Source organism: Boleophthalmus pectinirostris, unplaced genomic scaffold, assembly GCF_026225935.1.
Source record: "Boleophthalmus pectinirostris isolate CB_2022bp ecotype Guang Dong unplaced genomic scaffold, ASM2622593v1 HiC_scaffold_10, whole genome shotgun sequence".
NCBI classification, from domain to species: domain Eukaryota; kingdom Metazoa; phylum Chordata; class Actinopteri; order Gobiiformes; family Gobiidae; genus Boleophthalmus; species Boleophthalmus pectinirostris.
The window spans coordinates 34,008,991-34,031,021 of NW_026570971.1; the positions used below are offsets into that span (position 1 = coordinate 34,008,991).

The 22,031-nt window shown below is 38.9% G+C and overlaps 1 protein-coding gene across 19 annotated transcripts in view; it reads right to left on the reverse strand.

Annotated features, from left to right (window-relative positions):
• Nucleotides 1-22,031, reverse strand: part of mark3a (MAP/microtubule affinity-regulating kinase 3a) — a 76,585-nt gene that overhangs the window by 42,453 nt on the left and 12,101 nt on the right. For all 19 annotated transcript variants that reach the window (XM_020917329.2, XM_055162221.1, XM_020917323.2 and 16 more), the window contains 2 exons: nucleotides 15,386-15,571; nucleotides 13,746-13,799 (listed from right to left, as the gene is read on the reverse strand). In XM_020917329.2, the coding sequence (XP_020772988.1) occupies nucleotides 13,746-13,799; nucleotides 15,386-15,571 (240 nt within the window). The remainder of the gene's footprint in view (nucleotides 1-13,745; nucleotides 13,800-15,385; nucleotides 15,572-22,031) is intronic.

A 22,031-nucleotide genomic window follows, 5' to 3' on the forward strand; every position in this document is an offset into this window, starting at 1 on the left:
ACTAGAACCAGGACTAGACTAACTAAACCAAGATTAGAACAATACTAAACCAGGACTAGAATGAGACTAAACCAAGACTAGAACGAGACTAAACCAAGACTAGAACGAGACTAAACCAAGACTAGAACCAGATTACAATCAGACTAGAACAGGACTAGACTAACTAAACAAGATTAGACTACTAAACCAGACTAGAATGAGACTAAACCAAGACTAGAACGAGACTAAACCAAGACTAGAACGAGACTAAACCAAGACTAGAACGAGACTAAACCAAGACTAGAACGAGACTAAACCAAGACTAGAACAAGACTAAACCAAGACTAGAACGAGACTAAACCAAGACTAGAACAGAACTAAACCAGGACTAGAACAAAACTAAACCAAGGCTAGAACCAGGACTATAAACAGGGTTAGAACAAGACTAAACCAAGACTAGAATTGAACTAAACCAGGATTAGAACAGAACTAAACCAAGGCGAGAACCAGGTCTAGAACCAGGTCTAGAACAAGACTAAACCAAGACTAGAACAGGGCTTAAACCAGGACCTTGACATTTGAGACAACTCTAACTCTATACACAACAAGTCATAACAAAAGAAATATAGTTTAATGTTGTTGTCCATGGTTTAAAGGTGCATTGTGTAACTTCTCTGGTGGAAGATCGGTCACCTCCTCGTTTCCATGGAGATATTGTTGCCTTGTCTAGAATGCTCCACAGTACTAGTATTAAATGCATTAAGCGTATGTATCTCTATTGGGGCTAAAAAGTGACGCCATCAAGCAGCAGAGTTACACATCACATCTGTGCAGAGGCGACCCTGCTGACGTTTTTTAAGCAAGAAAACACCTGTGATCGAATAAATGCACGACAGATACATTTCATGCTACTGTGGAACATTTCACACACAGCAATAAAATATCCATGAAAAAAAAAAAAGAAAAAAATCAGACAACAGACCCTGCACCAGAAAAGTTACACAATGCACCTTTATTTTATGGTTCATATCTCTGTCATTACTGCGTCTATCCACAGGAAGCAAAAACTGGCACAAAGTTCAAAGTCGTCTGTGTCATTATAAATAAACAGTGAAATTAAGTTTCAGAAAGTGTTGCCAATATTCAACCCCAAAGATGTGATTGTTGCCAGTTGAAAGCACTTTAAAGATCCATTACGTAACTTTTCTGCTGGAGGGTCCATCAAATCCTTTTTCTTCTGGAAATGTTATTGTTTTGTCTGGAATATTTCACAGTATGGCATTAAACCATTCTATCTTCATGGAGACCAAACCAGACCAAGTAACAGGTCAGATCTGTGGAGAGGAGACCCCGCTCACAGTCAGAATGTCTGTTTTTCTAGGTATTTTTGAACTAAAAAGTCATATGTAATTGAATAAATGTAAAGTAGAGCTGTTTAATGTCACACTGTGGAACATTCTCGGCAGGGAAATAACATCCATAGAACCTCAAACCAAAAACACAATGCACCTTTAAAAATTTAAGATTAATAAGTTTTGGAGCCAATCCCAAACAAATATGTGGATCAAACATTTGAATATTTATTTCAAGTTACAGTGACTATAAATATAATATAGATATTGGGTGTAAGAAAAAAATCAATTCAGTGATATATCGTGATACTTTGCACAATTCTCGAATTGATTCAAAATGGATCTGAATTGATTTTTTAAATGTTTTTCACAAAAATTCATTAGTTGCCTTCACTGTTGTCATGATTTAAAACATTTGATATATTATTTTTCATACAAGTGTGTTCTCTTGTACATGTAGTTGTGTATTATTACAAGCAATTATTGAGAAATTGTAATATGTCATCCATTGTTTTAGTATTGAGATATATTTGTGATATATCAAATCATGACCTACATATCCTGAAATGTATCGTATCATCAGACTCAAGGTAATGCACAGTCCTAAGAGATATAGATATAGTTTGATAAATTGAATGTTTCACTTTTCACTCTTTAATAATTTGTGGATCATTAGTTTGAATATTTATTTCAAAAACAGTGATCATAAATATAATCAATATACTTTGATGGTGGGAACATTTCACTGTAAACATTTTTTGTGTTGGACCACTGAAACCACATGAGCTCCTGTAACGCATCAGCTTCAGAAGCTGCAGAGTCGTACAGAACTGAGGCACGTGGCAAAGAGAAACATTAAAATTCAAGTGGCGCTGAATTATAAATGTCGCATGTCTCATTCTTTAAGTGGCGACAATGACGGTCAGACCAAGATGGCCGATATAAACTCTGCAAAGATGGAAGATGCCACTGATTTAAACAACACCAAGAGCTTTTAGGTATTTTAATATACTTTTTCAGTTATATTCTGAATTCTAATTATCCATCTAATAACTACTTGTAGCACTGTGATTAGAACTGTCATTTATATTTGAATAGGATTCGGTTCAAAGTTCACATTGTAAAGTCATTTAGAAAAATTGACAAAAAGGCTGAAATCTGAGCTGGCAAACTAATACAAGAATGACATTTCAGAGCATGTTTGTGCAGATCTAAACTACAGGAGACACAGGGAGGGCATCTGACACACAGGAACCTTTCAGAACAGGTTTGTGCAGATCTTTTTATGCAAAGTAAAACAGGATTTTGTTGTTTGTGGAGGAAATTATGGTACTTCAAAAACTGCAGCTTTTGCGATTTTCTAATTTTGCTCAGTGATTAGAACAGGATAAAACCAGGACTAGAACCAGGACTAGACTAAACCAAGGCTAGAACCGGGACTAGAACAGGACCTTGTATTTGAGACGTCTACAAAGAGTGATCCATCAAATCTACTCTTAATTTCTATTGTGTATTTTTGCTGCATTGTTCAAATTCAATTCAAATTTCGGTATCAGTATTTGAGCGATTTCTTGTGCAGCCCTTTTGGTGGTAAAGCGTTTAAAATACTACATCCTTAGTATCAGACTTGGCCTTGTGTGTCCTAAAAAAAATACAGGAGGTCAGAGCCACCGAAACATGAATATTTAAAAACACTTTCCCCGAGTGGATCATACGGCTGACTGAAGCACGTGCGCTACACTACTGTACTGTTTAAGCAATGCACAGGGGAAAGTACTACTACACAGGCAGAGAAAATATGTGCTTGATGGAATTGTCTTGTAAAAAAACCCAAAACATTAGAATATATGGATTGGTCAATAGCAATAATGCATTTCAATTTATCCACCCCCAGCTCAGTGTCAGAGAACTGAAAGCTTTTGCACAGCAGCTTCTCAGACCGTATGAAAAGAACTCTAGCATTTTTGTTGGGTTCATGAAAGTCGAGAAGTGGTTGAGTCAGAACCAGGTTTGGTTAGTTTACCCACACTGTAGTCCTGGTTCTAGCTCCCGGTGGGAGATAGTATATTGACCCCGGCCCTTGGTCCTGGTCTCTAGTTTTGTCCCCCAGTCCTGGACCCTGGTCTGTTTCCAGTCTAGAACACCTTAGATTCTAGTTTAGACCAGTTTTATTTGAACAAGCAGATTTAGAGTCTTGTAGAGTTTATGACTCTGTTCAGACATGGCTTTATCTGAAAACCTGAAACACTGAATTCATGTTTAGGAAAAACGTCCTCAGGAAAGTAATAACGTGAAAAACAACAGAGCAGATGAGCTCACTGCTGTAATGGAAACTTGCCAGGGGACTTGAGTATCTGCCCCACACCTGTCTGATCTGGGAGCAGTTTGAGAGGCATTTGTGAGGCATTCAGGGTCGTAAACAAAAAACCGAGACTTAAAACACGGTATTAAACTCTTAAAACAACAGTATAAACAGGGTAAATGAGAGCAGAGGCTTTGGAGAGGCTGATCCGCCATACACAATGAGCCACAGCTGTCCATGTTATGCAACAGTCTCATGACACAGGCCCAGGACACAGGACACCTCCCCATGTTCAAGTCCCCATGTCAAACCAGTGGAAGATTACAGAGGTGACGGAAGCTCTTCAACAAACCGAATGATCAGTCTGTTAGTCAAGTTTGTCCTGTCACGATATCCACGTTTCAAACCCCATTTCAACACCAAGGAAAAGCCTTGATACTTGTTGTCGATTTCGAAACCACAATCATTTACAACTTGTTCTTTTTTAAACGATAGGCACATTTTCAACACAAATAATGGTACATTCTGTGACATGTTTTCTAATACTAGTTCTGATGAAGCTCTAGATTATTCTTCTATTCTCGACCAAACTGGTTTCATACTAGTTTTAAAATCAGATTTGATAGTAATCGACTGTCGCTGTCAAAAATAACTATATCATACTTCAGATTTATAGATGTGAGACAAAAGTTACTTAAAATGGTATTAACTGGAGTGGAGCAGATTTTTTTTTGCAAACAAAGCAAGTATGACAAAGATATTAAATTCTGAATATGGAACTGTATTTAGAGCTCGACCAAAGTGGCTTTTCCATGGCTGACAAATTATATTAATATGATATAAGTGTCAATATTTATGAACAAGATTTAAAATGACTCCAGACTCAGTTACTACTGCCTATAGCAGGCTTTTCTCATAATATAATACGAAAAAAAAAAAAAAATCAATAGAAAATAAATATTTTTAGACAGCAGTGTCCAGCACAGACATGAGTCAGAGCCAATTTAAGTCCAGTCCCCGGTCCAGTCCCCGGTCCAGTCCCCGGTCCAGTCCCCGGTCCAGTCCCCGGTCCAGTCCCCGGTCCAGTCCAGTATTTAACACGAGTGAGAGAAAGAGCCGGGGGTGTTATATTTAGTACAGTGTGGACACATGGAGACGTTTACAGTCGACCTTTGACCCCTGTGGTGTTTGTATACATGCTCCAGGCTCCCGCTGAGGCCAATATGCCATAAGCTCCACACAACGCAAACACAGACTTAACGTTAGTCGCTAAAGACAGAGCAGAGCCTGGGGAACGATTCTATAGAAAACAACATGTGTCCAGTCTTCTTGTAATGCAAATGATATATACACGGGTTTAACGATCATAAAGAAAAACACGACAGTGACTGATTAGAGCTGCAGGATGAATCGCAATCATAAGCATTGCAATTTTAGTTTTAATAAGCAAATCACAAAGGCTGCAGTTTTAGAAGTGACACAATTTCCACCACAAACAACTAAATCCTCAGTGTTAATCTGCATAAAAACTGTTAACCCTGTAGTTTATCTGTACAAACATGGTCTGAAATGCTTTTGTCAGTGCATATTTTTTGTCTTTTTGTCAAGTCTTCTAGCTGAGTTTAGAATATGAACTTTTTTTATTAAAACACAAATCAATCACAAATCCTATCACAATCTCAAAGCTTGTCAGAGAAATCCTGATTAGACATTTTTCCCAAATCGTTCAACTCTACAGTTAACAATTAAAAAACAAAGTACTATATTTTTTTAACGCAAATAAATCCACCAAATGATGCATACAACAGGAAGTTGAACGGACAGATTCCAAATGTGTTTGATACAAAGTGAAAGCATCAGGAGTGAAAGCCAAATGGAGGAAAATGTTTGCTCAAGGATTAACTCCACAAATTCAACTTTACTTTGTAAAATAAAACGCAATCTGTGTCCATGCCTGTCACGATAAAACTACTTCTGAAACACGGCATATCGCTACAGAGAAATATTGTAATTAACGATAATATAGAAGCTACTTTATGCCACATACTCAGTTAAAATAAAGCAGTATAATCCAGTAAACACTTTTAATTCGGCAATACTATTAAAAGATAAAAGCTACAACAAATAGATAACAGAATGAAACCAATAATTAACCATAGGTTATTCTACCCTATACAGCTCAAATCTTAACATATTATACATAAACTATTACTATTATCATTATTATTATTATTAAAGTTGAAATTATAACTCGTAGCTGTGTGTTTTGTTTTCGTAAATATTTGGGGCCACATTTATGAGGCCAACGGTCGCTTCTGGGGAGTTCCCTTTTTTACAAGACTTCCATAGAATTGTATGAGCTATTCGAAATGTTTGTATATAAAATAAAATAATACAAAATAAAATAAAATAAAAATAAATAAAATAATATAAAACAAAATAAAATAACACAAAATAAAATAATAAAAAATAAAATAAAATGGGCAGAAAAAAATGTATAAAATATTACAACAATATCCCAAATCTCATCATTTACCAAGGAAATTGTACTGTATTCGTCTCCAAAATATATAGATCCAGCTTTTATGTAAGTATTGGGTCTAGTCCTTGTTTAGTCCCTGGTTCTAGTCCTCGGTCTAGCTAGTATTGAACGATAAATTGATACAGGGATTATCATGACAGGCCCATCTGTGTCAAGATAATTTAGACAAAAAACAGGAATTATCTGAAAAAAATAATTCAACACAATTATAATATATCATTTTTTTTACTTAAATGGTGCACTGTGTCAGATCTGTGGAGAAGTGACCCTGGTCTCAGTACGAGTGCATGTTTTTCGAGACAATAACAACCCCTGCGACTGAATAAATGCAAGTACTAAATGTTTAATGCAATACTGCGGAACATTTTAGGTAAAGCGATAACTTTTCCATGGATACAAGCAGACGGACCCTCCCCTCTGAAAAGTTACACAGTTCTAAACCAAGCTGCAACGGTTTGAACTGAGAAAGTGGAAAGTACTTCCTGTGTAACATCTGAATGAAAACTAATGCGTCAGCTCGTGTCTGTTTGCATTTAATCATCCTCCTCCCTCCTCCTCCGTGTGACCTTTGACCCCTGCCGACGCCCTGACCTCTGACCCCCGCAGACAAGCCGGAGGGGTCGAGCCGGGACAGAGGCAGGGGGCAGGAGAAGAGAGGCTCGAACTTTAGAAACGAGAGCCCAAAATAAACAGTTCCTCCTGACGCCGTTACGTAAGAGACAGACTGGAGTTACACAGAGAGGAGCGGGGATAATGCCGTTATCTGGACAGGGGTCTTACGTACGAGGTTTGATGGAGGCTGTCTCGTGTGTGAAGATGTGAAAGTTCAGAGCAGGTTTTAAAACACACAGGACCAGCAGGGATGGGGCAAGATCTCGTGCAACAAGATCTCGCGAGACAAAACTGCCACAAGACCGTGCACACGTGAGAAAAATTATCTCGTGAGATTCTTTCCCACTGAATTTATCTTTGGCTTGGTAAGAGCTGGTGAGTTACACAATTTGAGAGGCTGTAGTTCCAAAAACATTCAGTACTACAATGGCTCGCTAAAGTATTACATAAAATAAATTTAAAAAGTGAAGCCAAAATTGTGAAATGCTACTTATTACAAATGATGTCAAAATGTCGTCTTGTCTCCTTCTCATGGATCTAATCTCGACTTTTACATTTTAGATACACACATAAGACAGCAAATATATGACACAAGATTTATAGAATTATGTGGCAAAGAAAAAAATACACTGAAATAATAACTCAATATTTTGTATATTTTATTTTCAAGTCCTCACACTCTCTCCAGACCCTTTGGTTTGTCAACACTGCGGTAAACCCTTGGCTTTCTCTTAATGAGCTTCATGATGTCTGTCTGAAGTCTCCTGAAATGGTTTTCACTCCACAGCCAAAAAAGAAAGAACAAACCACGAATGCAAAAGTACTGATTAAAGCAAAAGGTAAAGGAGTTGTGTGGTTATATTATTTATTTTTTGGTTTTTTATTGCTATTTTATGATTTTATGGTTTTGCTTTTAATTTATTTTATACTGGTCTTATTTTTAGCAGTTAAACCTTTTGTTTATCTTCAGTTTATGATTTCTGCTCAGCACTTTGGAAACTGCTTTGTTTATAAAATGTGCTGTAGAAACAAAGTAGAAGTGGATTTAAAGGCTGTTTTTGAATTTTGAGTTTATTTTTTGCATACTACATTCCGTATTCCATTTTGATACCTTCAGTGAGAATCTACAATGGAAATAATGATGGAAATAAAGGAAAAAGGATAAATGGAAAAGTGTGTCCAAAGGTTTGACTGCAGTGCATTTGTAATCATAAAAATGGCAGCCGACGGGACACTGGATGGCCGCACTGTGTAGTGTTCTGTCACATTTTATTAGGGCCGATGTCCAGGCAGCACCATTGTAAAAATCTATGAGCTTTTAGTTTGTCATGACTTCATCCAGCAGTGCAGCGCTGTGATGTTTTAAAACACAACTACCTCGTAATGTTTATCACCGGCCTGGAACTGTGACCCATTTGAACAGCCACAGACACTCAACAAACATCAATGTGGACTGTCATTATCACAATCAAATCACTGCTTACAAATCATAAAGGTGGATAATTCCAAATAACAAAATGCCCCTTATTTTTTTCCACCCTGGTTTAGCGTTAAACAGGCCTCAAAACCTTTTCCTTTTCATCTGGTCATCAGGACAATGGTTTGGACATGAAGATGTTCAAACTGCCATCCAGAAGTAATTCTGAATGTGAAGAGGAGGAGGAGGATGTGGCAAAAACATATCAAATTGCTTTGTCAGGTCATAATTTTGGTTTTATCATGATTCCTGTAAACTTTCAAGTATTCAAGTATCTTTAAAGGAGAACAAAATCAGTGTCTTCTGAAAGCTGACACTTGACTATGAGTCTCACTCAGAGCATGACAGAGGCTCACCAGTAGAGGAAATGGGTGGAGCAAAGTGCCTGTGTTTGAGCAGACACGTGCATTAAATAGAGAATATGATGATACAAAAAAAAACTAACACAGGTAGTCTTGTTCTAGTTGATTTTATCACAGTACTGCCCACCCTTAAAAAGCCATTAAACCCCCTCCCGAAGCTCAACTCCGCCCATAAGCAAAATCTGAAAATTCCAGCGCCCGGCGGGTTTGGGGGAGCAAGTGCGGGGCAGTGCCCGGCGGGATGAGGGGAGCAAGTGTGAGGTGGGCTCTGGAGCGATGATTGACAGCCGACTGACAGCCACAACAATCCAACACGGCGTGGACCGGTGCACTCCAGACTTTAAAACAGAGCGGACATTTACGCTCAGATCATGCCGTTTCCCTTTACTCCAGACACGGCGGGACATGGTGGCAACCAGCGGTGCCAGGTAGGGGCAGGGCGAGCGGCTGCTCTCATCATGTAAACCTGCATCTGACTCATGGGCACCGTTAGTCCAACTACAACTTTATACTTACTTCCACAGACTGGTCGTGATACAACTACTGAGATCCAGTCTAAGAATAATCGCCTCTAACTTCTGCCATAGAACGACTCATACTTGTGTGTTATTGTCCAGATCCAAGTGTGATCACAGCTTCACACCTTTGTGAACAAACTGCACCAAAAGAAATTTACTAAATCTGAGGTGTGGAGTTTCATAATTACAGGAAATGGTCCAGGATAAATATGTGCAAATGTGTGAGAGTCACTGGAGACTGAGCGCAGAGTAAAAGGTAAAAGAACAAGTGTGATTTACAGGTGACCACCCGCTGTATTCAACATGAAGGGAAACACACAAGAGCAGTGTTTTTAAAAAGGGGATGTGCACAAAAACATGCCTGAAGAGGTTTTAGATGCCCTCCATGCATGTCTGAGTAATTAGCAATCTCTCACATCTATATTCGAACCCTCCGTACAGTGAGATGTAAGATTCTGTACAAGGCTCAGCCCACAACCCATTCTCCCACACAACAAATATTCGCAAGATGCATGATGTTTGTGTTGTAATAGCGCTTCGAAGGGGGAGTGACTTAGTACGGGGAGCAAAGGGAGGGGGCACTCAACCTCATAAATCATGTCAATATGTTGTTTGGGGTAAATACATCCTTTTCAAAACAATAAAAAGATAAAATGGTGAGTTAAATATGCTATGTTAATATTCCATAGAAGTAAAAAAGCCCGTCTTTAAGAACTAAAAGGTACTTGAGTAGAGACGTTGTCATGTTCGTCAAAGTTTTCTTGTAAGTACAACTATTTCTATAGTGTTATTCTATCACAATTAGGGGAAATGTTTGCAAAATAATAAAACTACAGCTATAATGTATTTGTATTTACATAAGTCTTGTTCAAACATACAACAACTCTATGGAGCTGGGATGGAGCCGGCAACCTTCCAATTATAAGAAGTCCTCTCCACCATCTGAGCCACTGTCATCCCTTAATACTTTCATTTCCACATTTATTTGTAGTTCTTTCTAGAATCCAGGCAAAAATATGTCTGTCTGGTCCAATTAGGGACACTACACAGCAGCTTCTACTTTTTCCAAAACAGTCAAAATTCTAATATTAGACTTTGTGACCGAAGTTGGCACCTTTAATCTGTCAATCAAACTCTAATGCAAATGAGGCTCTGTTAGAAGTGTACTGGGCTTTCCTAAAATAAACCAGTGTCTCTGAGGGAGGAATGACTGTGCGATTGTTTATTCTTACTATTTTTCCACTAAACCTTTTAACTGAAGCCCTCTCCAGTGGCTGTGCCCGCGCTGGTGTGGTGAGGTGTTTTTGGTGTGTGCCAGAGGAGCTCGGAGGGACACAAGATCAATGGCTGTGGTGGAAAATCTGATTTGGAGCAGAGGCCAGAGCTGCTAAAAATCCTGTCGATAACTAAAAAACAGTGAGGTGAATCAGTACAGAGAGGAGAGAGGGAGAAAAGAGGAGTGGGAAATGAAGGGATGGTGAGGTGAAAGTTAAAGAGCCCATCTTACACTATTTTCTCACCTAAGTTATAATTTCCTCATTAAAAACAGACCTGGAGTTGTGTTTTGTTTCATTCACATATGTTTAACACACACAAACTGCAGATTTAGGCTTCTCTCAAACTGAAAACACTCCAAAGCTCTAAATGCTCTGTTCCACCTTGTGATGTCATGTGGTAATACATGTGGTATAGGAAGTGCTCCATTGTGTTTTTAAACTCCACACCCCTTCACTAGAATCATTTGGATAACTTCAGCCCTGGAATAGCCAATCTACTGAACTAAAGGTAAAAGGAGCGTTCATTTGAAAACTACTACTGCATGACATCATAAGGTGGAACAGAGCATTTAGAGCTTTAGAGACAGACAAATAATGCAGGGTTACTCAAACATGTGTGAATGAAACAAAACACAACTCTGGGTAGGTTTTTTGATAAAGTATTAGGAGTGTACAAAAATATTGAAATATCAATATATCATATATTATATTTAATTTGATGATACAGTATCAATATCGTGGGTTGCTGTATCGATAGCTCATCAAGAGTATTTTTGATATATTTTACTACATTATTTTGTTACAGTGCTATAGTTTTGTTGCTTGCTCAGTGGAAGAAAACTTGTTTATGTAACATATTTGACATTTTTACATTTTCACTGTTTTGATGATTAAAATGTTTGTGTTTCATATGAACTTTGCACATGAAGTGATTTAACAAAGATTTTTAGTATCACAGACATAATTTAGCCTTTATTTTTCACAGAACCATATTGAATCGAGTGAAATAAATCGTACTGAATCGTATCGAATCGTAAGCTCACTGTATTGAGGTATGTATCGTATCGTAGCCTATGGATCGAGGTATGTATCGTATCGACAACTTCTTTTGAGTAAAATGGGTGTTAATCATCTTAACTTTGCACAGACTTCGTGGACTTATTATCACAGCCATGATTTAGCCTTTGTCTTTCACTAAACTTTAAAGAATCGATTTGAAATATATCGTATCGAATCGCAAGTGCACTGTATCAAAAAGCATGTTGTATCGTGGCTTATGTATCAAGGTATTTATCGTATCTGCAACTTCTTAATGAAAACCAGCCCTCATCAGCATTCTAACAAGGCTCAAAACTCACAAGAATCCATTTTGCGTAAGATAGAAACATTAAGAGTGGTGTTGACAGGATGTGAGCGACGTGACGTTAGAGCCTGGAGTCCTTTAAAAACACACGTGTCCAAACAGACTTCAACCTGCGTCAGATACACAACACTGGACTGTTTGTACAGAGTCTGATCACCAGAAACATCACGGCAACATCGACACTTTTGAGGGAGCAGAGCAGCCCAAACATGTCAAGGCACCACACAAAAACACAGGACGAGAACATTAGGACAAAATGATACAAATTTAAAGGTTAATTGTGGAATCTTTCTCGTGGCGTGCTTGACTCATTGGAGATGTTATTGTTTTGTCTGGAATGTTCTACAGAATGGAATTTAAGTATCTAGAGAGCATCTGTTTTATTCTGCCACTCCACAGAGCTGACCCGTGTGCCCGCTGGCTCCATCTGCTTGTCCCTATGGAGATAATGTCATACTGTGGGACATTCCAGGCACAGCATCAACATCTTCATTGAGAGAAGCAAACACACAGCAATTATCAGAAATGTTACCTAGACTGCTTTTATTTGATGTTTTTGTCAATTTCCCTTCCACAAACAGAAGTGTGAGTCCAGTGTTGAGCTCTTTTTGTTTAAATTGTGTCTGAAATGAAGCTGGTCCAGATCAAACCCGCCTCATGTGCGGAGTTAATGATGGAGGCGCTGAACAAAAGCACAGACTTCAAACTGTAGTGAAACCACCAACGCTCCGTTCATTCTCTATGGGACATTAGCATGGTAAAGGAGCTGAGGCACTTCCTGCTCTGGGTCATTTCACAAGAGCCCAGCGCTGTCACACCACAGAAAACACCACTATCTCCACACAGGACCAGGACTAGACCGGGACTAGACCGGGGCTAGACCGGGGCTAAAACCGGACTAAGACCAGACTAAGACAGGAGAGGACTAAGCCAGGACTAAGCCAGGAGTAGACCAGGAGTAGACCAGGAGTAGACCAGGAGTAGACCAGGAGTAGACCAGGAGTACAACAGGAGTAGACCAGGAGTACACCAGGAGTAGACCAGGAGTAGACCAGGACTAAGCCAGGACTAAACCAGGACTAAAACAGAATTAAACCAGGACTAAACCAGGACTAGATCAGGACTAGACCAGGACTAGACCAGGAGTGGACCAGAAGTGGACCAGGGCTGGACCAGGACTAAGCCAGGACTAAGCCAGGACTAAGCCAGGACTAAGCCAGGACTAAACAAGGGCTAAACCAGGGCTAAACCAGGGCTAAACCAGGGCTAAACCAGGACTAAGACAGGGCTAAAACAGAATTAGACCAGAACTAGACCAGGACTAAACCAGGAGTAGACCAGGGATGGACCAGGACTAAGCCAGGACTAAGCCAGGACTAAGCCAGGACTAAGCCAGGACTAAGCCAGGACTAAAGCCAGGACTAAAGCCAGGACTAAGCCAGGACTAAGCCAGGACTAAGCCAGTAGACCAAGACCAGACCAGGACTAGACCAAGACTAGACCAAGACTTGCAACAGGATTTAAACCAGAACTAAGATAAATTAGACCAGGACTAGGCCAGGATTTAAACCAGAACTAAGACGGAACTAGACTAGGACTACACCAAAACTACACCAGGAGTACATCAGGAAAAGCCTAGGACTAGGATGGGACTAATCCATGACTAAAGGTCAGGTCTAAGGCCAGCACCAGAGCAGCATAAGTCGCTGAATCGTATCATTCAAGACTTTTAGGAGTTTTGTGCTAAAACATCTTGACTGGACCAAAACAGCAGATGGATAATATGGGTTGGTAACACACTTTATGATTAGAGATTCACAGATAATGACACTGGCTCTTAAATGCCATTTTCAGTCCCTGTCCTGGTGCAAAGAAAGACAAAACACAAACCAAAAATATGGAGTTCCAAACATATTCAGCAGCAGCAGTAAAAGCAGCAGTAATAGTAGTATTCACAGTACCTTTTGAAGGCTGTTGGGGTTGAGCTGGGTCTTGTCTATGATCTTAATGGCCACCTGTGAAGAGCAGTGTGACAGTCAGAACATGGACACACACAAGCTGAGGGGCTGGAAAAGGAAACATACAGGATCTCTGGGCTCTGCAAACCTGCTCACTTAAGATTTGAAAATGTAGCTTTGACAATAACTCCGTGTGAGGGATGTCCAAAACGATCAACACCCAATAGAGAAACTAGCACCAGAAAACTAAATAGGTCCAAACTGGATGGCTCACGAGGCTAGCAGTTACAGGGGTCAATTTGGAGCAGAGATCAAAACTAAGAATAGGAATTTATTAACAAAATACCCCCAGGAGATTTTAAGATCAAAATGACGAGGCTCACAGCAGCAGTTACAGAGAGAGGGGCCACAATTTTTCAATGTTCAAAGTCACAGTCGATGGAGCCAGAAGAAGGCCTGTAACAATAATAAATCAATTAATTGTACGATAAAGTTTAACAAGCTTGATAACTTTTCCGGGGGCGATAAATTCTATTTGCTTGTTTGTTTTCCTCGTCTCTCTCGCTCTCAAAGAGACTGAATGTTAGAAGGTTTCTATCGCTCTCTGACTCTTCTCGTTTAACAAGTGTAATGACGATTGAACCAACGTGGATGCGCGCATAGTCTGAGTGCAAAAAGCGTCGCTGTCTGTGCAGTGAACATGAAGCTGCAACACAAGGTAGCGCCGCCGTCAGAACCAAAAGAGTTCATCGCCGTGTGCCAAAAGAAGTCACGATGCCGAATCAGCACTGGTGAGCGGAACAGGTCTCAACAGTCACGTGCGTCTAATGCAGCAAGCGACGAGAAGAAATGTCTCAAACCCCACCAGCTGACATAAACCCAAACCCGAGTAACAGAACTAGCCCCGCCCCTGGGAGAGCCCGAAATCCACTGAAAGACAAGACACCAACACGATACAGACAGGACAATGGCTCCTTGATAGTGAAATAACATCCTGTGTCGCGGGTTCATACGAACATTTAAATGACCAAAATGACAAGGCCGCAGCAGCAGCCACAGAGAGACACAATATACCACACGTTTAAGGACGATTTTGTTACAGAGACTTAATAATCCATTTTATTTATTGCTTTGGTTGTATTTGGTTCAGCAATGGTTTATTCAAGTGCCTTTTTGTTAACAAGTCCTCGCTGTAAACCAGACTACATTAGGCTATTCTACGTTAACAAGTCTGTTTTATTTAGGCCTGTTGTTTTTGGTTGTCTTGCCGTTCTGGTGTTAAATGGTCTTTAGAAAGTAAGGTTTATTGATCTTTGAAAGGGTGTGTTTGCATTTTTATTCCATGGTCATTATATTAGCTGAAATTGGTCTCAAAATGTCAATATTATCGTTTATCGCAATAAATTCTTGGTTAATTAATCGGTCAGCAAAATCTGTTATCGTTACAGGCCTAGCCAGAAGTGCACCCATGAAAACTTCCTATCTGAAACATGACAACTAGCAGGTGAGTTATGTCTGTTTATATACACACAGTCTATGATGGCAACCCAGTCTCTTCACTACATGTTGAATTACAGGAGACAGTGCTGACAGTATTGACAGTATTGAGCTGAACCGCGCGCCTCGTGGTTAGTGGCTCTCACCTCTCTGCCTGTGAGTATGTGCCGGGCCAATTTGACTTTGGCGAAGTTTCCTTTCCCGATGGTTTTGAGGAGTCTGTAGTTTCCGACGTGAGGGGGCTGAGGATCGTCTGAGCCGCGAGTTCTGACCCCCGCCCTGGAAGAGCGCGAGCCCCCCTCTGTGCGCCCATTACTGTGAGCGGACGAGTGCTGTGGAGACAGAGAGACAGAGAGAGAGGGATGAGAATAAACAATACGCAAGGAAAAAAGATGCAAGCGTAGATTATTTGTTTATGAATGTGAACTGGTTTCTAGATGATGCTATGACAAAGGGATAAGTCATATGATGAATGTCTGAAAATACCTGTGACCAAAATATATGAATCAATCTGTAAGAGTAGATTATTTGTTTATTATTAGACCTATCATGATAATTACTCGGGGCGGGCATTGCCATGAATCTGGCGATATGATATGTCACGATTCAATATATCGGTATTGATTAGAGGTGTGCAAAAATATCGGAATATCGATATATCGTATCGTTTAATGTGATGATACAGTATCGATATCGTGGGCTACTGTATCGATATATCACCAAGAGTATTTTTAGGTGTGTTTTACTAAATTATTTTGTTACAGAGCTACAGTTTTGTTGCTTGTGGAGTGAAAAGAAGCTCATTTATGTGTCACATTTGATATTTTTACTGTTTTGATGATTAAAATGTTTGTGTTTCATATGAACTTTGCACAAGAAGTGGTTTAAGAAAGACTTTTAGCATCACAGCCATGATTTAGACTTTATTTTTTATTGAACCATATCGAATCAATTTAAAATATATCATATCGAAACGAAAGTGCACTGTATCGAGATATGTATCGTATCGTGGCCTATGTATCGAGGTATGTATCGTATCGGCAACTTCTTAATGATACCCAGCCCTAGTACTGATATATCCCAATACTAAAAGGCAGATACATTGTGATTTATCAATAATTACTGATAATATTATGGACGAGTACACCTGCACGAGAACAAAATTCGATGAAATACAATATTTTTTTTAAATGATGAGAACATTAAATAAACCTTAAAAATTACCTTAAAAAAAATGTGAACACTTTTTGAATCGATGTGAGAATCAAACAATGACGTATCACGATGTATCAATGAATACATTTTCATCTAACACCTCTGATAATTACTGGAACAATATATTCTGGCCTCCATATTTATCATGGGCACATTTTTCTTGCTGAAGTGGGGGGATTTTTGTTACAGTGCTTTTGGTGCTGACCAGGAAGAGTCTGTATTTCTTACATTAAAATTCTTTTTATTTTATTCAAAATATAACACTTAATTGAAAATGAGAAAAAAATACTTCTCCTACTAATATTGCTACATCACGCAACCCACCTTGAACCTCAGCCACGAAATTCCATGAAGAGACACTTGAACAAAATATCTGAAGGCTGCTAAAAGATGCTCCCATTATGTTGGTTGAAATGATATAAAAGTGTAGTTTTATTCTTTGGGTGGATATGGCCCCCTCCTCCCTTCCTCCCCCTCCTCCCTGTACCTGCTCTGAGCGGTGAGTCAGGAGAGCTGTGTACGAACAACAGGGATATTTATAGAGCGCTCCATTCACAGTGAAGTGGAGACAGGTCTCAAGCAGTTACAGATACAATTGTGATTTTTAGATAAGGGTTCGGATAAGACTTAAAATGAAAAACAGACTGATAAACTTAATACAACCCCATGCATTTCAGAACATGTTTGCAGAGCTCTAAACTACAGGGTTAGCAGCTTTAGCACAGAATAAGACCCCATGGAGACACAGGGAGGGCATCTGACACAGACATTTCAGAACATGTTTGTAGAGCTCTAAACTACAGGATTAGCAAATGGTGTCATCTTTACTCATTCATAATAAAAATGTTTATTATGAATATTGGTCTTTTAGTCAGTTTATCTCAAAGTAGTCACCATAAAGGCTGCAACAATGAATCTGAATAATCAGGACTAATCAAGTCAGGACTAAGTCAGGACTAACTAGTCAAAACAAAAAGCCACAAGTGAGCAGATGAGATCAGTGATGCGTCAGTGACCGGATGACTGTGAGGAAGGTGACACACACGCACCCTTTTGTCTTTGAAAAAAAACCACAAAGTTAGACAAAATAAGGCATCATGAATTTCATGAATGGAATCATGACTAGTTGTTATTATATTTTATACACCAAATTTTGATCATTGTTAAAAGTTGTTTAGAATATCCATGGGTCTCAGAATGGTGAAAAAAAATAGGACCAGTTGCCATAGCGATTAACAGTGTCTAACTAAATATTCCATCTTTTGAATAGGTAAAAGTGCTCAAACTGTTGCATGTAACAGAAAGCAGCCATAGTAAAATATAACAGATAATCATAGTTGTAGTTTGATCATCTCATTGTCATCTGGACTCTACACTGTAAACACAAAAGACAAAACCTTTGCAAAACACAAACAGCTGCATTCTTCCATTTCTGATATTCACCAATATTTCACTTTATTTGCAAATATTCTGTATTTAGAGGCCCTCAGTCACCATAATTTACCCTTAATTTGGTCGACACAGCACTTAAAAAGCCTCACTTTATAATGGAAATAACTGTTTGACTGGTCATCAACTAAAAAAATCATAATATTCTCTGACTAGAAGCCAAAGATAAAAAGTGCAAAGATCAGTCTAAAATGTTTAGTTCTGTCCAACCTGCTGTCTAAAGTCTATGCATAAACCTTAACCTTTATTTGAACCCTTTAAAGGTGTACTGTGTAATATTTCTGGCTGAGGGTCCATCACCTGCTTGTCACAGCGCGACGCTACATTACAGTTCAGATCTGTGGAGAGTCGCCCCTGTTCACAGAAGGAACTGTGGAATTTTTGAGCAACAGAAACACCTGTAATGAACAAATGCTAGGTGGATATAAAACGTGGCATAACATAAATTGGCTGTGGGGACTTTGCAGTAAATTAGAACAGAATTTGAGGAAAGTAATAAAAATGTGCACATCAGCAGATCTTATTGGTCATGGGTTGCTCTGAATTCTAAACAGTATTGGTATCGGCATAACCCATATGAGTGTCTCTAATGTAAGTGTTCAGTCACCAGATTTCTGCCTTTATCTGGGTCAATCTAAAAGTACAATAGAAACTAGTGGGCTGCTAAAATACTACTTTCTGTAGCCACATTTACCGTCTGCAGAGTTAAAAGAAGCTCCACTGGTTCTCCTTAATAAACACATGGCTCATTTGCATAAAAGGGACGTCTTAACTGTCACTCAGATATGTTCCACACAGGATCAGATATGCGTGAGTGACGTTTGGCCTTTAATGAGCTCCACTCGCGTAAACAGGAGCCGGGGCTAAGTTTTAAAACAAGCCAGAGCAAGAACTGAACTTACATCACCATTTGGGTCACTTGCTTTCACCACAGCAGAACATTTTGTATTAAGTGTTACTTAAATTGTGTAACTTTTCTAGTTTTTATGTCATTGCTCTGCCTGGTATTTTCTACAGTATGACATTTAATAAAACATGAGGTTTTAGAGCTCAAAAACACCTAAAAAACAAAAACAGGCATTCTGACTGTGAGCAGGGTCACCTCTCCACAGATCTGATTTGCAATTTGTCAGGTTTGGTTTCCATGAATATAGAAAGATTTAATGCCATACTGTGAAACATTCCAGACAAAGCAATAACATTTCCATGCTTCCACAGTCCAAACTGACAGGTATGAAAACAAACACTGTCTGAAAAAAGCACCAAAGAACATGAAGAACATGAATTATGGGAAGACCAAATGAACCTCATTGGACTGGCACAGAATTAGTTTTATATGGCCCCTTGGTAACCTGTAATAATTATGAGCATCATCTGTGTTTCTAGTCCTGTGCGAATCGTCCGTGTCCTTACAGATGTCAAAAATAGGGCTGGGGATCATTAAGAAGTTACCGATATGATATGTACCTTGATACATAGGCCACAATACGATACATATCTAAATACAGTGCGCATCCAATTCGATATGACACAATGCTGCGACACTAAAAGTCTTTGTTAAACCACTTCTTTTGCAAAGTTCATATGAAACACAAACATTTTAATCATCAAAACAGTGAAAATATCAAATGTGTCACATAAACAAGTTTCCTTCCACTAAACAAGCAACAAAACTGTAGCTGTCACAAAATAATTTAGTAAACTATACCAAAAAATACTCTTGTAGATATATCGATACAACAGCCCACGATATCGATACTGTACATTAAATACGATATAACAATATTTTGATATTTTGCAAATCGCTAGTGAAAAACTGTAAAATTCCCCCTAAACTCAGAGCTCCTGAGGTGATACTAGTCGAAAAAAGACTGCTGTGTGAATAGGCTTGAGATGTTACATAGTGAATGTTTTCAGTTAAAGGTGCTAGGATTGACAAAAGTATTGAAAATCACATATGAATCGATACTAAAACTAGTATTGTGAGTAGATACTCATTTGAGCCGGTATCAATATAAAACGTCGCATTGACAGGACAGAAGTGAACCTTTCCTAAACAGCTTTAAAATGATGTTATCTGTATCAGAACAAGTAGAAGAGCACATAGACTTGTATAAAACTGAGCTTGAAATTTCTGTATCATGACACCACTGCTCCTTTAATCGCTGGATAACAGAGCTTGACACGAAGTTAGACACGAGCCAAAAATATGATATAATAACTGCTATGAAGGTACACACATTTGAATATCAGGTGCACATAATGAGTAAACTGGAAATTTGCATGTGGAGAGAACACAAACAAAAAAACAAGAACAGTAACAGTGTCTAAACAAAATCATTTACAGCTCATTCTTAATTGTGCAATACTTCGACTCAAACAACTTATACTGAAAAGGTGCACTGTATAACTTTTTGATGTATTTTGGGATTGAAAAAAAAAAAAAACAGCTGTAATTACATATATATAAAATACAGCTGTTTAATGTTAGCCTGATTCATCAGTTGGTTTCACTTGGTGAAAACCGTCTGCCCTCACAGCAAAAGGATTAGTTTGCTCTTTTTTTATTTAACCAATTGCTGCTATTTGGTCGTGATGTATGTAATGCGCCAAATCCCATAGGAAGAAGGATAATAACATCTTTCCCCTTGATAAAATTCATTAAACATTCTCTTTGTTCTGGCTTTAAATCTTCGATCTCGAGAATTGTTGCCAACACAGAATGTCTGTCTTCGTCTACATCCATCTTGACGCTTTGTTTACTATTGTTTTGTACCACAAAAAGGACAGAGACAGACACGACGAGTTTGACGTCATGGCTTCACAGCTCACAGCTGATTGGCCAGTACGCCGTCTACAACTACGGGGTTCTTGCAAACAGTTTAGTTTATTTTGATTCCTGACCTAGGCATTGGAGAGAAATGAAATCGAGTGGAGGCACTAGGTGGCGCCAGCCTGGCTAATTTAATGTCACTGTGGAACATTCCAGAGCAATGACATATCCATAGAAACAAGCAGATGACAGACCCCCAACAAAAAAATGACACAATGCACTTTGAACACATGTTGAATCAAATTATTATCTTCAATATGAACTTTGGTCCAGCTCTATTATCAAGTTCTGGGTCTCTGGACAAAAAAAAATCCTGCGCATCAATTAATGACTTAAAAAGGGTCAAAACGCTTTTAAAACAATTAGGGTCCTGCATAAAAACTACTATTTACGTAGAGAAGTACAGGTAGCGTCTTTATAAGCGAAAAGACAGATGAACTAAGCCTCTGTAATCTTCAAAAGGTGCTTGACCTGATTCTTACATGAAAAACCCAACTAGCCCGTTTGAAACAGTTTGCATAGGTCCAAAGTTATTCCTCATTTACCTTACGCATTCAGAGCTTCTTAATTATTCACCAAGATAATGATGTGCATGTGACTGTGCACTTCTTGATTATCGTACAATAAAATGCTTTATAATGAGACGCAGACAGTACACAGAAGACTTATTTACCTTATTTAAGACTGACCTCAAATGTACAAAATACATGAGAAAAGAATCAAGTACAGGCCCTTTATTAAAATCATTTGTCAACAAAAACAAAATGTGGCAAACGAGACTCACTTTCAACTGATTATTTTATGAAACAACTAAAAACGTGCAGTCCAGGCAGATGTTTTTGTATATTTTTAACAGTGATAGAGTGTTTTGGCTGCTGTTCCATCATCTCTGTTTTATGATCCGATAACAGCCCATCAACAACAGCAGAGTCACCTTCAGTCATGTTTAACTCCACAAATGTGTTGATTTTTAAATGGCACTTTGGCAACAGAAGCGCAGGTCCATTGATTAGATTTCAGCCTCTCCCCCCTCTCTCATTCTCTCTCTCCCTCCATCCCTCTCTCATGCTTTCTCTCTCTGCCTCCCAAAAAGAATAATATGTAAACTCCAAAACAGCACAGGAATCTAACCCACAACCTGCCAACTCCTATGTCTTTAACATTATATTTTAGATATAAACAAGACAGTCCAAAACTCATCGCTCTCGATGGCAGCCTTTATATGGACCTAGGACTAAACCAGGACTAAACCAGGACTACACCAGGACTACACCAGGACTACACCAGGACTACAC